The sequence below is a fragment of the Arctopsyche grandis genome, chromosome 5 (genome assembly GCF_051622035.1).
Source record: "Arctopsyche grandis isolate Sample6627 chromosome 5, ASM5162203v2, whole genome shotgun sequence".
NCBI classification, from domain to species: Eukaryota; Metazoa; Arthropoda; class Insecta; order Trichoptera; family Hydropsychidae; genus Arctopsyche; species Arctopsyche grandis.
Genome location: NC_135359.1, coordinates 3110255 through 3128425, shown reverse-complemented (window position 1 = coordinate 3128425; position 18171 = coordinate 3110255). Strand labels below are relative to the sequence as shown.

The window sequence follows — 18171 nt, the reverse complement described above, 5'->3', positions numbered from 1 at the left end:
CCCATTCAAGAATTTGGACTTTTTTTAATAGACATAGATATGTATATACAAGATAGACTTCACAGGTAGACGCCAATGCGCCTTCCTAGACAATTAATTACAAACATTGCAGCATTTTTATTACGTAAATCGCTATATTTCAAGAGGTTGAAGAAAACGAATTTAACAATTAATTAATTAATTAATTAATCCCAGAGAAATGTTATAATAATAGAAGTGGCTTTAGGCGTTATATTGTTGTCAAGTGAGGAATGTCGACAGACCTTTTCAAATAATTTTGGCATCAGTCGTATTTGATGCTGGGTGCTCGACGTATGTATGTCCGATAAAAACTTCTCTGTTTGTTTATATTACTCGCAAGATGGGCAATTGCATCGTTAAAAATTGCGCGATGCATTCAAAAACACACAATAAACAACATGGAATACTTTTAAACATATTATATTATTCAATTAACATCGTAGTTTGACAGTTTTTAAAAGTGTCATGGCGATCACCCGCATTCTACATAAAATTTCAGGGGTGGCACCAGAGAAATGTAAAAAATATTTTTAAATAAATGTAAAAACATTTTTCTTGGTGGCGCTGAATACTCAATCATATTAATAACCAATAAAAAAAATTATTTAAGTTTAATAAATATAAAAATCGTTCATTTTATATTATACATATATTAATATAAGAGTTCCCAAGGATAGACGAATACAAAAAAAGTGGATAAAAACAATTCGCCAACCGAGAAAAGAAACGGATTGGCTACCAACGCCCATCACCACCATATAATCAAATAGTAAATAAATCTTTATCAAAATAAAACTTTAATTTCTGTAGTGAATATGTGACCCTGATTATATTCCGTGCATTGTAGCGTAGTTATGGAGACGTACTGAGTACTATTGACACAAGCAAAGCATTGGTAGAGGCACTTCTATTATTATAACATTTCTCTGATATATCCATAGATAAACCTATCGTTTTAGACTTGTACATAAACTTTCTAGAAGTTTGAAGCTTTCCATTTTGTGACTCGACTTCAAAAAAATTCAAAACATCCAATTTTTGACTCAAAGTTTTCTGCCAGTATACATACATATGTGCCGTTATAATTTAAAGTGGCATAAGTCCATTTTTCTTCATTTCGAGAAATATCTCGCTAAACACTAAATATAATGTTTTGTGCTTAACAATATTTAAAAATACTATTGGCCTGTTATACGTTTATTCCGCTTTTCCGAGATTCTGGACACGTTATAAATAAACTTAAATCAGCATCAAAACTATAAGGAAATCTTTTACATAAATGACTTATGAATATAATCATTTAAGTATAATTTTTCATTATATTCAAGTATTTATATTACAGATAAAGCCCATTTTCTTTTATTTAAGTTTTATCAAAAAATATGTTACATGCTTCAATCAAAAAGTGATTCACACAATGAATTGATTTTATATGTACGCTGATGTTGTATGAACTTTTACCGAATTATAATTTAAATCAACTAGATGTAATATTATTATATATGAAATCAATTAAGCAGTTAGACATCCCTGATATATGAAATGAATTGAAATTTAATTATGTAAATTCATGACTTAATGATTTGCTCATACTTAATTATACACAGGTTATAAATCTCTCATTGTTTTGAAGTCACGCCTATGATTTTCCCCCGCTCTTTTATTATGTTTTGCCCATCGTCAATTATTGCGACACGATCAACGAAACAGCTTCGCCTGAGTCTATTTTATTATTTCTATTTTTTTTTCATCATCATAGTATACCTGCTTAGTTTGAAAATAAGTAGACAGTGATGGTATTGGGTACATTGGAAAAAATTAGAATAATCAAACCACAACCAGGAACGACTTAATTTAGTATGCGGGTGTGGCCACGGAATAATGAACGATGCGCGATTGGAGAAAACGTTTTCAAAGGTGCCGATGGAAACCACATCCGCCGCAATTAGTGACGCCATTTTGGTCTATCATTACCATGGCTAAAGTCAAAGCGACTTTTGACCAACTATCCGTCACATCTTTGACAATGGCGACGAACATTTCGCTAATTTACGCGTTCCGTTGGCTGCGATTTGCAACTATAGATATTGCTGCAGTCCTTGGTTGCGTTTTGCCTTGAGTTTTATAATCCGAAATATAGCACGATAATATGCTACTTGTTGGAAAAATGTGTGCCAGAAGTAAGCGGGTTATTGATTGATGGGCTTATAATTAGAAAGGGAAACTACATACATATGTATTATATGTATGTATATTCGGAGATTGTTACTTAAGTCTACGTGTATGTTTGTATGTATGTACGTTTCAAAGGACATTCCCTCGTAACAAGTTGATAATGGTAACGTTTTAACGTTCATTTTTTAATTTGAGTATTAAAACAACGGAAATTTGGATGGGTCTTATGAAATGGAAATAAACACAAAAAATGTATGTATATAAAAAAACAATGAAACATAATGTGAAATTTAAGGCAAAAATGTTGTAAATAAAAGCGAAAAATAATAAAAATATAGTAACAGATTCATTGCGAGTTCAAAATCTTCGATAATAAAAGGAAATTTTACTTGGAAGTATGATAACTATTTAATTATGAGAAATAAATCGACAAAAATATTTATTGAAAAAGTAACTTATTAATTGGGTTTTATTTTATTCTATTGATCTACCCTTTAACGGTCAAGTTTGAGATAACGCGAGAATAAAAACCAAGTATTATTAAATTATTTTTAATTTTTTTCAGTTATAGTTTCCAATGTAACAATTTATCGTATTTTTTTCTTCATGATTGTTATAAGTTTTTCTTGTGACAATAACTACTTATTTATTATTTTGAAACGGAAATAGTTTTAATTATTGAATAATTAATTGAGCCTATTTTATTTTTAAATTATACCAGGAAGACTCCTTCCCGGCTAATTTTATAAGGCCTGGCCTATTATTTTATTTAGAAAGTGATAAATGCTAAAACATATCATTTTTCTTCTCCTGTTATTGAACAACATCTAACGGTAGACTTAAATACTTTTTCCACAAACATCATCAAAAGTTAATGTACATAATTTATTTATTTTTATTTTAAGTTTAAGTTTGGACCATTGTGACATTACAGGAGTCACATTTGTCGAAAAAATAGAAAATATAAAAATATATAAATATATACACAGACAAAAAAAATATTTATACATAATTATAAAACACAATCGAATTATAATACTAACAGATAAAGTAAAAATTTTAAATAATAAAATACAAAGAAGGGAATTTCTTGGACCTTTTAGCCAGCACCAATATATGTACATATGTACATATAAGAACCTTCCGCAAATTCGAAACATCCCTGCGAGACCCAAATGGAAGAGAGAAGATCAAAATTCCACTCATACATCACATTCAATTATGAGCGCAGACTACAAAAACAAATAGGTTAAAATAATATCCTAGAACCTACGCCCACTGAGGTGGAAAATATTACATTCAGGCTCAGCAGCAACAATTTCATTGAGAAGTCTGATTATTTATTTATTTATTTTAAACAGACCATTGTGGCATAACAGGAATTCCTAAAGCGCCACAATGGTCAAAAAATATAACACAAAAAAGAAAAAAAACAAAATAACAATTAAACATAAACATAAATACATCCATACATACATAAAAAATAGCATTTAATAATAACAGATAAAGTAAAAATATCAAATAAAATATAGCATAAGGAATGCCTTGCACCTACAGCCAGTTTCAATAAATATGTAAGAAACAACTACAAATACAAAACATCCCTGTAGGCCCAAATGGAAGAGAGTTAATCAAAATTTCACTCATAAATCACAATCAATCATGAAAACAATGATGAGCGCAGACTACCAGATAAATGGGTTAGAGTAATTTCCGACAATTTACGCTCACTAACGTGGAAAATATCACATTCAGTCTCGGCAGCAACGATTTCATTAAGAAGTCGGATAGCTCTTGGAATAGGAGCCATTCGAAAAAGGACTGTGCGGGCAGGAGGTACAGCCAACAAATGATGATGTCTACCAATAAATAGCCAATAAATGATTATGTGTCAATACATAGCATAAGGTGTGATGCACTTAAAAATGTGAGTGCCTTCTATTACCACGAATCATCTACATATTTAAACTGTAAAATTTTCCGCAGGAAGAATCGCAGGAAGGCGATCGTTAGAATATTATATTTTAAAATGTACGAAATCCACCAGTAATATATAGCCGTAGCTCGGGGCTGAAGATGAGCCACGTATGAGATGCATATGAATATATACCATATAATACGAGAAGGGTCGTAGCGATTTGCTATGCGACAGGTGTAACGCGCCATAATAAAATTATCCGTAATAATAAACGCTAAATCGAACGTTTACAGGGCCGTCGCCCCGGGAGACATCTTTATGGATCGCAGCAGCATCAGCCGCTCTCTTTAAAAACGCATAAATCATCGTCGGAGTGTTGTTCGGTAAAGTCAAAAAACGTTTGACGCATCGTCAAAGCGCATCCCCATTTGGCAAAATGGCGGGGGAATTGCTATTAAATATAATCGCTCGGGATGATTGATCGGTTCAAAGCGTGCGCTTTTATTTTTTATATAAATTAAAAATTAAGTTGATTGCTTCATTTTTATAGTGATGAGATTCGAAACGTGCACGAAATGTGTAAGATTATTATTTGGTTAGGATTTTATCTTTTGAACTTTTGACGATTGATATAACTAAAAATATAATACATACATATATTCCTGGAAAACTATTTGGAAACGCTTAAAACGAAATATTTTTAATTGTACTTTTTATTTATTTATAATGTAGTTTTTCCACACTTTTCACAACATTTTTAATCTGTGAAATTAATGAAAATTCCGTAGATTGTTTCTTTATATTGTATGTACATATGTACATAGTAGCAATAGATGAATTTTTGATATCTTGTTTTTTTTCTTTTAAGGATGTTGAATAAATATAGAAAACTACATATATCAAATCTAATTTATTAAATTTACGATCGTAAAAATTTTTTCAATAAAGTGAAAACCACTTAATCTGAATATATGTAGATACATACATATATAGAATGCATTAATAATATTACACAAAACGTACACATATCTATCTATTCATATCAAGATACACAAAACAAGTAAAAAAAACAAAAACAAATCAATCAAATTTAGTCTACAACTGGTTGTATCCAGAAAATTGGAAATCCGTCATCGGAGATGATCTCTAGTAATAAAGAATACAATTAAATTTAATTTCAGTACACTTTATAGTAGATAAACTCTGAATTTCAATTCTTACCGGTCAAAAAGCTTTGCAATGCAGTAATCGGTATAATCCGGTATTAAATCATTGAAAATTTTGAGAAATTTAGTTTATATGATACAACTGAACAATATGAAACAATTGAAAATGGAATTATTAATAACTTTTTTGCTGATATTATCTTTTGAACTTTTGAGGGTTAATATACCTAAAAATTAATTAATATATATTCTAACATATATTCTTGGAAAACTATTTGGAAATCCTTAAAACGCAATATTTTTAAATCTAATTTTTATTTATTTATAATGTAATTTTTCCACACTTTTCACAACATCCTTAATTCCTTAAAAAAATTCCTTAGCTTATTTCTTTGTCTATATTGTACATATGTAGTAGCAATAGATGTATTTTTGGGATCTATCTTTTTTCTTTTAAGAATGTTGAATAAATATAGAAAACTACATACATCAAACATAATTTATTAAATTTACGATCGTAAACAATTTTTCAATAAAGTGAAGACCACTTAATCTAAATATACATAAATTTATAGAATGCATTAATAATATTAAACATACATATATCTATCTATTCATATACATATGTACATATGTATATTTATAAAAATGTCTTCAATATGAAATATAAATTATTATATATCATACAAAGCAATTTAATTTAGAAAGTTAGGCGACTTCTAAAATAAAAATAGAATAAAATTATAATTTATTTTATATACCTAAGATGCTTATGTAGTATTAAATAATATTAAATTTTATATACCGATAATATTACATCTAACAGAACTACTGAATTATACAGGTTGCAAATAATATATAATATACATATGCATGTAGGTATACTTAATAATATTTAACATTCATAAAAATATCTAAATAAAATGAAAATCGTTTCATAACATCCTACTATATTATTTAAATACAAATTAAAAATCATCATAATATATTACAACACTTTTACGATTCAATAATAAAATTAATATTAATATTTTTCTATATATATGTAAATAACGCGTTTTTTTCACCATCAATATCATCTTAACATATTTAAAAATAATTCCGTATGGGCACTTAAATAAATATTTCATATTATATCAGATATTTCAACCGCTCACATATTAAAACACAAAAAAGTATGCCGAATCTCATTCAACCAAGATTGATGATATCAATGATTCATTACATATCGTTATTATCCATGTTTGTACAGTGAGTTGTAGTAATTTCTACTTAATTTGTTTGGCGCATGCTCGCTTCTAGGCGCCCTTTTAGCGCCCGAGAACCAATCAAATCAGACGTGGGCACCCGCTGCGAGAAACCGATACCTTGATGATGATGACGATAACATTCATCATCCCAACCCGAGGTGTTGGACTCCTCAGTCATCCTCGGACTATTGAATATCGTCCCTAAACAGATTCCTTCCAGGAACCATTAATAATTGATTGGCATATTTAAGTAGCCATTGTCTAAAATTGACCGAGCTCTAACACACACATACACTGGTTCAAAATCATATGGTTCAGTTGGAAAATATGGTTCAGTATCATATATTATAATATAATATGTATTATAGATTTTTTTTGGAATCATTCGGATATTATCTACAAGTCGACATCGTATTAACACAATATCGCCTGGTCGTATTATCTCGATAAAATATCTTGTTACCGCTCGTAATGTTATACACATTTACAGCTACCTGTTCCACTGCGTCTATTGTGTCCCATAGTTTTTACAATATGGTTTATACAGTGAGATATCGACATCGTCGACACATGTCGACAGAAATCGTCCCATGATATACCATTACAATGTCCCTGTTATACAATATTTAGAGGCACACACAATAGGAAAGGTATTTAATCCTTTTACCGATGTAAACCGTATGGGTTGAATTAACCGTGGCTTGTTGAACAGGTGTTTTAAAAAAATCTATCGGCTTAAAATAGAATTCGTTGGAATTTGCGGGTGGGCGCGAAATTACTCAGTTTTGTACCTATTAAAGGTTTTAATAAAATATCATTTTATCTCTAATAAAGGATCTTCATTTTATTGCCCACGTGAATTTTGAAATGCAATCAATCACAAGTCATAGCCACCTGTCAAGATTTTACCTTATTGTTAAATACTTTCGTGTATAAAAAAAACGAGGATTTTATTTCTCGAAAGGTAAGCTCTCCACACGAATTCTTCAATCCCCAATTAAATAAAAAAAATAGGTATTCATTCTTCATAGATAATTTATAATGTCGTAACAAGCGCTAGTTTGAACAGCGAGTGTTGTTCGTTTTCGAGGACGTATTTGTCGTTGTCAAATTAGAGCCACCGATTAAATCGGCTGTCTCCACTTTTGTCGGTTGATCGGTCGCGTGTTTGACTCCAATTCTGTCAGTCGGTCCTGTCAAATGTCTACCTGGCGTTACACTCGAATAAAGGAGAGGAAAAACAGAAATTATCTCGATTTTGTGCCTCGTCGAAATCGAACGGACTCTCGGTCAAATTGCGCGGCCGTGACTAGGCACGAAACGTTCAAGACAAAAGATCGAAAAAAAATAGATATAAAGCGAAAAAAATAATAATAAGACAGACGAAGAAGAAAAGAATCGAAGACACCATGCAAACGCACAATGGACGAAGGATCCTTTGCACAACAGAAGTCTTTTATTTGGCGAAAGAAAGAGGCGAAAGCGTTTGCCAAATTCGAAACGCCGAAGATACTCAATATTTTCAAATTAATTGTGTCGGAGTACTCAATAGTGATTTGAGCATTGACCACTTAAAAGGTACTAAATACGACGTATAACGAGCCAAATTTATTTTAGAATGCTTCAATCAGTGATAGTCAATTTTTTAAATCTTTAATTCTTTAGTCTATTTATTATTTAATCTATACATTATATTAGTAAGATACTACTCATATTTCTTATATGAAAAATTAAGTTAAGGATCATTTGTATAAACCCACATTTTATCTTCAAGGTAAACTGTAATATTCTTTAGAGAAATTTTGCCAGTTATTAACGATTTGTAGAGGTGCTATATAGAGAGACCAAGAGTAACAAGAAGATACGCAAAACAAGTAAAAAAAAAAAACAACAACAAATCAATCAAATTTAATCAACAACTGGTTGTATCCAGAAAATTGGAAATCCGTCATCGTAGATGATCCTAGTAATAAAGAATACAACTAAATTTAATTTCAGTACACTTTATATTACACTTTACCATGATTTCTATTGTTCAGTACCTATCAATCGATTAATATGAATACCTTTCTAGGTCTTTAGAGTCTGGGAAGAATATTTTATACAAAGTCAACTATTTTATACAAAGTCAAAGATCAGGTATTAATCAATGAAAATTTTGAGCAATTTAGTATATGTGCTACAATTGAACAATATGTAACAATTGAAAATGGAAGTGGTTGTAAATATTGTTTCGAAAATCTTTCTTTCACCAGTCAAGGCTGTTATTATGATCGGGCATTGGGCAATCAATTCCGATGTCTCACAGTTTGACAATCCGTGGGTGAATTGTGTAACCATGGCGTCAATCGAGCTGTCAGTGACCGTATCGACGCCCGGCGTCCATCATTCAACAAACGAGCTCGTCATTTCCGTATTTTTACGCAATTTTCTCGCCGGACGCATTGTGTTTCGGGTGAAAACTCTATTCAAATTTGTCAGGCCGATTAGGACCGGGCACGCCCTTTGTTTCGACGAATCTCTCGAAAAATTTCTAAACAAGTCACTCGTCGAAATATGGCCGATCCTCGCTACGAATCCAGATTTCGAATGCTTTGAACTATGTAAAAGCTTACGCATTCCGTTCTTAAGCTTCTCTAGACCGAGATCTATCCCGACTTAAGTCCAATCTAATCTGGCGTATACTAATTCGTGATATAAAAGGCCTTGTCTTCTTATATGCTACCACACAATGTCTTCTGCGTACAATCTGAACACAAAAAGCAAATTAAATTAGAGATAAGTCTCTTAAACTGATTTTAAGCTCGCTACCGTATTCGTATCTTTTATATTGATAAAAAAAATACTTTGAAATATCCTCATAATGACTCTCAGCTCATAGAATAAAAAAAATACAAATGAAGCGTTGAAACTATCAAAAATTGAATACAAATTAGTGTCCTCATGCATGTTATATAATACATTAAAATTGGATTATATTTATATGAATCAATTGATATGTATTGAAATATTTTAAACATAAAAATTTCAATTTTAATTTCATAAATTAAGCCCATAAATATTTTATATATGCTTTTTAAAATTCGTAAATGTAATTTTCTTTATTACATACATACATATATAATACACGTACAATTATTATATAATCAGACGTATAATAAATATATGTACATATTTGTACACACATATACAATATGTAATACTTATGATAACATTAATTTCGATTAATATATGGTTGTTCAATTGGTAAAAACTACTTCACAATATAAGATTTTAATATCGGAATAATTTAATGTATGAAAAATAACCTTTCAAATTTTGAAATTATTTATTTAACAAATTTACAAATTTATACACAAACTATTTACTACATATTTTGATGTGGTTTTGTTTGTCTTCTAAAATATATAGTTTGGAAAATATTATTATTATTTTCGGATTAGTAGTATTCCATATATAATAAATAATTAAATGAAGAATCAAATTGTAATTTTAGTTTAATTGTTGTATGTTCAATATTTTAATGAGATCGACATTAAACTGTACTAAGTTGTACTATTGTTAGTAAATTAGTTATTGCACTATTATTTTCACCCGCAACTCGTAATTAATCCAGCTAAAAATAATCCAATTATTGCTTACATCATCGCCGTGATTAATTAATTAATTAAATAACCAGACCCGTATATAAAAAGCAATAATAATAAAAAAAACTGGGTGGATGACGACAAGGCGCCAGTTTGATGTCACTAACGAACACCTGAATGCTTAGCAATAAAGTAGATCAATAGACGTGTGGCAGTCTGAACACAATGGGCTACTGGAGCTCGTCAGGTGTGACCAAGGGCCCAAAGATAATTAATCCAGGTGACTGGTTAACGAGTCGGATGATTTCCAATTTGTTTCCGAACAACCCATATCCATTGTTCGAGTTGCGCGAAAAGCCAAGCCGTAAAAAAATCCATTAGACGACGTTAGCTTGCAAATCAGAATTAAACGTTTAGCGCGATCTATGCATTATATATTTAAATGGTCAAGATTTAATTGATTTTTAATCTAGATTCTGATTTATCGCGAGCGGAACGGACGATTCCCACGCAACCGTTTGCTCGCACCTACATGTAAGTTCATAACATTTAAAAAAATTTAAACTTTCAATGATGATTTTCACGATATTAAATTCGTCCGCAGTTGAGTTATAATTTTGATATATGACACGGTTAAAAATCCAAGCATAAATTTTATACACATTGATTGGTTTCGGGTTCAAGTCTCAAATGAACGTTAACACATTTAGCCGACGGCTAAACTTTGAAAAAGACAGATCAATGCTCGTAAAACTCGCTTCTAAATTCTATAGATACATAGGTACTTACGTAGAGCCTTCAGGCTATTTGTTCAACGAAAAAGCATCAACTCGGATACATATTCATTCGACAAATCGTAATTTATTTAATAATGAAATAAATTTTTCAAATGAATTTGTCCGTGCATTCGATCAAATCGATTTTACACTAATGAATTATTCAATACGTACGTATCGTTTTAAAAATAAAGAAAGAAAACGACACACAATTGATTCTAAACATCGAAGCACTCACTTTTCGATAGGATATTTACGGACGCGAGCATTATTCGATTCGATCGAAACGTCGACGTGTAGAAATTATCCTTCCTTTGAATGCTTCGATCAAAAACCGCCACTTCCACGAATACGCACCCATCTCGTTTAATTAAACGCCGGGTAATCGAATGTAGTTTTCACTAGTCTTGACACCACTTCACAGGGCCGCGCAGAAGAGATGAAGGTTTTCCTAGAAGGGCTCGTATGTATGTACATTCGTTTGATCCGAAATTGACAACGAGTGGCTCGGAGGCGAGCTTTCACACCCCCATGATTGACGTGTTGACTCCTAATCTCACCCACGAATCCTTCCAAGAGATGATTCGGTGTTCTTTCTGTTCTCATGCATGTGTGGTTTTGTTCCTCAGGCGTATGCACCAATGCAACTGCACCGAGTGTCTCATCTATCAATCGCATCTTGAGGAACAGGGCGGCTGAGAGAGCGGCTGCTGAATTCGCAAGGGCGGCTGGCTATGGACTATATGCACCCCCTCCCCCATATGCAGCTTTCCCATGGGCTGCACCTGCATGGGGACCTGCACTTCAACTGCCCAGAGCACCTCCAAGTCCACCCAATGCACATCACCTTCATCGAGATGCATCTAGCTTCCTCTCATCGCCTTCATCAGGACTCATAGGTAAAAAAAACTACTAATTTGCATTATTTTAAAAATATTTAAAGCATTTGATTAAAATTATATTCGTTTGTATTTAGATGTAGATGGTGATGACACTGGATCTTTAGATGGAGAACAGCCTAAATTTAGAAGAAATAGAACAACTTTCAGTCCTGACCAATTAGAAGAATTAGAAAAAGAATTCGAAAAATCCCATTATCCTTGCGTATCTACGAGAGAAAGACTAGCATCAAAAACCTCCCTATCGGAAGCCAGAGTTCAGGTGATTACAATTCAATTTTATTCAAATATAATATATTCAAATGCGTGTAGTCTCCATTCATTAAATTACAATTAAAAATTAATTTATGTGCTATATATGTTTAATTGACTAAATTGCCTCATATCACATACTTAAACGGTTGAAAGTCGTAAAGAAACAAAAATTGATTACAATTTAAGTTAAAATTTAAAGTGGTGGTCTGAAATTTAAAAGTGTTGATTTACATAACAACAAAGCTTAAAGAAAAATTTATACATCTTATAAAAAATTGAGAATTGCAAGATGGAGACGACATGTATATTATAATAAAAGTATATTAAAACGGAATTTTATAGAGAATGGAAACAGTTTTATTTGAATTAAAAATTCAATCTTAAAATTCCTACTCTATAACATTCCGTATTGATTTAATATTAAATGCTTTATATAATATATAAAAGTATTATGAAAGTAATATATTAAAAATTATCCTTATTGCCACTGTGAAATCATACATATATAATATTGATTTGTCATACGTAGCTATGAAGATTGTCAGATTCTAATTTAATTTATTGAAAAAAAAACATTCGAATGATTGACTCTATCTGGAGCTTAACTATTCGGACAAAAAATTACAATTTTCAATTTAGATAAGAACCTATTTATTGCATTCACAAACAAGTTCTTTTTGTTATAATGAAATTCAATTATCACCCGTGCATATCGAACATATCTATTATCTGTTACATTAATATGTACGTACATATGTATAATACTCAAAATTTGCACGCATTTACCCGATAATAACTTACATCTGTCAATAAGCAAAGCTCGATATTATCTAAATATGTGCATATAATAATATATTCATACTATGGTTTCACTCTGGCTACAAAATTATTTCCATACTTACATAAGAGTGAGTCAATAATTATCTCCTAATCCATTGATAATTTTAATTTATTTTCGATTGGCTGTACTAATTTTTTGCGAATGCATGCATACATACCTACGACTATGATGAATATTTAAGTTTACTTGATCAGTTTTTGAACCAAACCATACGCTTTGTTTTATAGATTTTGAAGTTTTTTATTTAAGAACTCAACAAAGCCGAGAATCATATTTATTTATTTATTTATTTTATATTTATTTTATTAATTGAAAAATCAACAGACAGTTAAAACAAATTAAAAAGTAAAGAATAAAGGCATGACAAAATATGTAGTACATTGCATAATTAAACTATAGTATTAAAATATTTGGAAAAGGTTATAAGATAGAATATAAGAAGAAATTGAAATTTACAAATATAAAAAACAAATGAAAAAGGTAAATACAAAATAAACAAATGAAAAGGAAAAGAATGAAAGCTATAATATGATTAAATAGCACATTACATAACTAAACTAAAGTATAAAAATAATGGAAATATTGGAAAAATAGAATAGAAGAAAAAATGAATCAATCGGTCAAGATTCTCTTGATGTTAGACCTGAATTGATGTAGGGAAATACCAAACAGATCAACCTCATTCAGCTCTCCGTTAAACATACGATAAACGCGCTGCAGATTGACTAGTTTCTCAACTTTTGCAACTTCCCAAATAATTGTACAATATTATATTAGGATTATAAAATGTAGAAATTATTTGCATATTTCTAAATTAAATAAATAAAACAGAATATTTCTTATCATCAAATTTTATGTTTTTTTTAATATTGTATAAAAAAAATCAATTATGGGATTCACCGTTATCGATCACTGTCAAGAAACGATAAATACAAGTATAAAATATTACCGTTAACACTCCAGGGGGTGAATTTTGGGACTGTGTACTATGAATATATGGGCTAGGGGTGCTACGTTTTTTGTTGCATGTTTAACCTTTTTAATGCTGACCAACGCCGATAGGCGTTTTGCCAATAAGTCCATTAGCTTGAAATACGCCGAAAGTTGTTGTATTTTGAGTATGTAAAAAATAAACAAGAATACTACCCGCCAAGCCTTTGCAGGTAGCATTGAAAGAAAAATGCATTGAACATAGGTCGTGTAATCCGTGTAAATGTTTATAAATACTGGTTTACACCGGAATTTCTGAATTTATAGCCATAGTAGAACTGCTGAGTATTTTAGATTGTGAGTTGGCATTTATATTGTGAGCATTACATTTTAGCAACAATGAAGAAGATGGAACTAGTTAATATACTTCTTTTGCTTATTTTATATTGTTGCAAGATATCATAGAGAATTTAAACACACCTTTACAAAACTAGAAATCCTCGGCGGTAGTTATCTAGGGTTTGTTTGGATTAGCTACAATTTTTATACCTGCTTTATATTGGATTTCTAGACGATTCTAGTTGGAAATATTTGCGAAATTTTCAGCGTGGCGGGCTTTCAACATAAAATACGTCAGCACTCAAGGGTTAACTTTCGTATTAATCTATGTTAGATTCATGAAAGTTTTGTATGGCCCGTTTCACGTGCCTAAATTAAACTTATGAATGGTCAATATTAGTTTAAACACGGGCCTCTTTTTTTATTTATTTTAACGGTGGTATTGTTTTAACCGTCTCAATATTATGGATAAAGTGAATATCCAGAATTTAACGAAGATCCTAATACATCCATAAAGTAAAGAGAAAAGACGTCAGCACTAAAAGGGTTAAAAGTATCAAAACAAAAAAAAAACACGTACTAAGTACCACTCAGTGGGTTTTCGCCCTTCGTCTTCGGAGCATTTATTGGATTGTGATAAATAATTCGGGTCAATATTATCAAAAATATACAAAACTTTTATCAGACCTAAACTAGAATACACTTTTAGCACATGGACTCATCATTTCAAAAAAATATGATTTATGTATCAAAAGGGTACAAAGGATAGTTACAAAGATTCCTTCTGAATTGAAGTCACTTTCTTATAACGAAAGATTGAAAAGAATGAATCTCACCAAACTGGAGACGAAAAGAATAAGAGGCGACTTTAAAATACTAAATAAAGTCTTTAAAATACAAAATAATCATTATAAATATCAAAGTCTTTAAAATACTAAATAATCACTATAAATGGTCACTCGCTTAGACTCCAAAAAGAAAAATCGAATAAATTGATCAGAGATTCCTTCTTTTCAAACAGAGTCGTTTCAGTTTAGAATAGTCGTCCAAATGAAGTTGTAATTTCTGATAACCTTAATATTTTTAAGAATAAGCTTGATGCATTTCTTAAACTTAAAGGATTTCTGTAATTCCTCTTTACCAATTTCTTATTTCTGTTTCTTTTTTACTTTTTGCCACCTCCCCCCAAGTATATTCAATGGGTCTACGTGACGAGACAGAATGTTAAATTACAGAAAACGCAAATATCGGAAGGCAAAGATCGAAAATCGAAAGATCTTAAGTCAAAAGATCAAAAAAAAAAAATGGTGCATGGTAAACGGTACATACTCACGTACATACTCATTTAATTTGCGCGAGCAGGATACAACAGGAACAAGAGGAACAGGCTTTTCCTCCCGTATTAATGTGCGCGCGCAGAATACGGGAGGAAAAGCATGTTCCTCTTGTTCCTGTTGTACCCTGCTCGCGTAAATTAAGTGAGTATGAACCGTTTACCATGCACCCTTTTTTTGATCTTTTGACTTAAGATCTTTCGATTTTCGATCTTTGCCTTCCGATATTTGCGTTTTCTGTAATTTAACATTCTGTCCCGTCACGTAGACCGGTATTATATATAGAGCGTCAAAATTAGTAGGGAAATTATTTATTTATTTATTTAATAGTTTTGGACCATTGTGGCATTACAGGAAGAACCTAATGCGCCACAATGGCCTACATTTGAAAAAGATATAAAAACAAGTAAACTGTAAATAAAGGAAAAAAGCAAAAGCAGAAAACATGGTAAAATAAAATAATAAAAAAAAAGTAAAAAGGAAAATAATACATCATTCAGAAAGAAAAAAAAAATAACAAAAGTGTAAAAATTAAAAATAAAATCCATAAATCCCATTCTTTGTTTACACTGAGCAAAATTAAAATAGTATATAAAAATGTACAAAGGAGAAAGAAAAAGTAAAATAAAATAAAACAAAATATGAATAAAAAATAAAATCACAGCGAGGCCCAAATGGAAGAGAGTAGATCTAGATTCCACTCATTCATCACATTCAAATTAAGAAAGTAATGATGAGCGCAGGTTACCAGATAAATATGCTAAGATAATATCCGACAATCTACGCTCCCCAAGGTGGAAAATATCACATTCAGGGACAGCAGCAACGATTTCATTGAGAAGTCGAATAGCTCTTGGAATAGGAGCCATTCGAAAAAGAACTGTGCGAGCAGCAGGTACAACCATCAAATGATGATGTCTACCACGCACATAATTCTTAGGGACATAAAGTCCCAACTGTTCCAGCAACAACGGGCATGACGTATTACCACGCAATAGCTGGAGAACGAAACGAATTAACGAGAAGTTTCTCCGAAGTTCAAGGGAATTATACCCAAGCATGCCCAAGCATTATCTATGCGTGTATGTATTATATGTATATAGAGCGTCAAAATTAGTACAAACGGTCGAAAATTTGGTATTTTTTTTTTAATGTGGAAAATTATTGAATCATTTTCGTGTTTATTTATGTTAGGTTGGCAATTGACAAATGAACTAATTCACATATTGACTGACAGGTTTGGTTTTCCAACAGACGCGCCAAGTGGCGGCGACACCAGCGAATGAGCCTCCTGAAGAGGGGCTCCCCGGGCCACGGCAGGGCCGCATCCCCGGCCGCGGCCCCACACGTTTCCGCCCCTGGCTGCCAGCAGCCGCCCGCCGCAATGTTGCAGATGGGCGGGGAGAATAGTGCCTTCAAGGCTCTCATACCCCACGCGGCCGCCCACCTCTTCAGCGCCGCCCATAGGCCACCTGGCTACGGCTCCCAACACTCCCATTCCGACTCTGACGAAGAAATCAACGTCAACGACGAATCAGACTGCGAGGACAGACCCATCAGGACCAGATCTCCAAGTCCTGACCCATCTTCGGCAGACGGATCCTCTCACCACCATTGCCAGCCCCTCCAGCTCACCAAACATGACCGTTGACCTCATCCTCGGACAGTCTTCTAAACCGAGTGTTTGGGTGACTCCAATATACGCTTACTTTGAAGAAAAAAAGACACTGTGAATGATTCGTGTTGAACTTTCAGACATGGACTGTTGAATATGTTGGACGGTGTAGTTAAATCAATTGACGTGTACATATATATGCATATACTATATTATAAATAGATGATTTGAAAAGATTTTTTTTTCTATCGATTAATACTTTGTATGTAAATGCACGTAAGATGTACGAATAGTGTATATAGATATATATTAATATAATGAATATAATTTAAATTTGAACCAAAAGATAACATATGTATGAATCTGAATGTCACTTTTTAATATTCACACCCAAAAAAAAGAACGAAATTGAACAAAATAAAAATGTATGTCACAAATGAAGTTTATATAAAATTTCGCAGCTTTTACAAATTTTAATTTTTTAATTTAAATTTATAAAGTTTTTGTTTGATTGAAAATTGTTTTGTATTAAATGAAATCAATGTTTTTTTTTTTTTTTTGAAAATACTATACAACGAATAAACATTGTAAAAATGCAATTGAATTGTAATGGCTTTAAGAGCGAAAATTGTAAGAAATTTAAACGAGTATACGATTTTTGTAATTCATCGAAAAATATACCTATTATAAAAATAAAATGCGTATATACATATTATATTTCATGTACAGATTTGATACTTTGTGTATATAAAAATACAAATTGTGTAAAGAGAAGTTTTTGTCAATGTGCGCGCACACAGCATTCGTTATAAATAACGTACGAATTTAATTGTAACTTTTTAAAAAGCGAAAAATCATGTTGAATTCAATTGGAAATAAATTATTATGGTATAAGCTTATTGATTGGTGGCAACAAATTTATTTTTTCTGTTATACTTATTAGTAATTTATTGAAGAATGTTTATTTACTGCATTGTAAATAATGAAAATACACGGAAAACATTCGCGAAATGTTAACTGGCTTCATTAAGAATAAAAACATGTGTTGAAAAAAAAACTTTATTT

The 18171-nt window shown here is 31.4% G+C and overlaps 1 protein-coding gene across 1 annotated transcript in view; it reads left to right on the top strand.

The window, feature by feature from the left end:
* LOC143912068 (paired box protein Pax-6-like) overlaps positions 1 to 17142 on the top strand; it is a 55581-nt gene extending 38439 nt beyond the window's left edge. Inside the window, exons 4-6 of the mRNA XM_077431237.1 lie at positions 11523 to 11792; positions 11870 to 12054; positions 16729 to 17142. Of these exons, the coding sequence (XP_077287363.1) occupies positions 11523 to 11792; positions 11870 to 12054; positions 16729 to 17142 (869 nt within the window). The remainder of the gene's footprint in view (positions 1 to 11522; positions 11793 to 11869; positions 12055 to 16728) is intronic.
* Positions 17143 to 18171: the final 1029 nt, after the last annotated feature.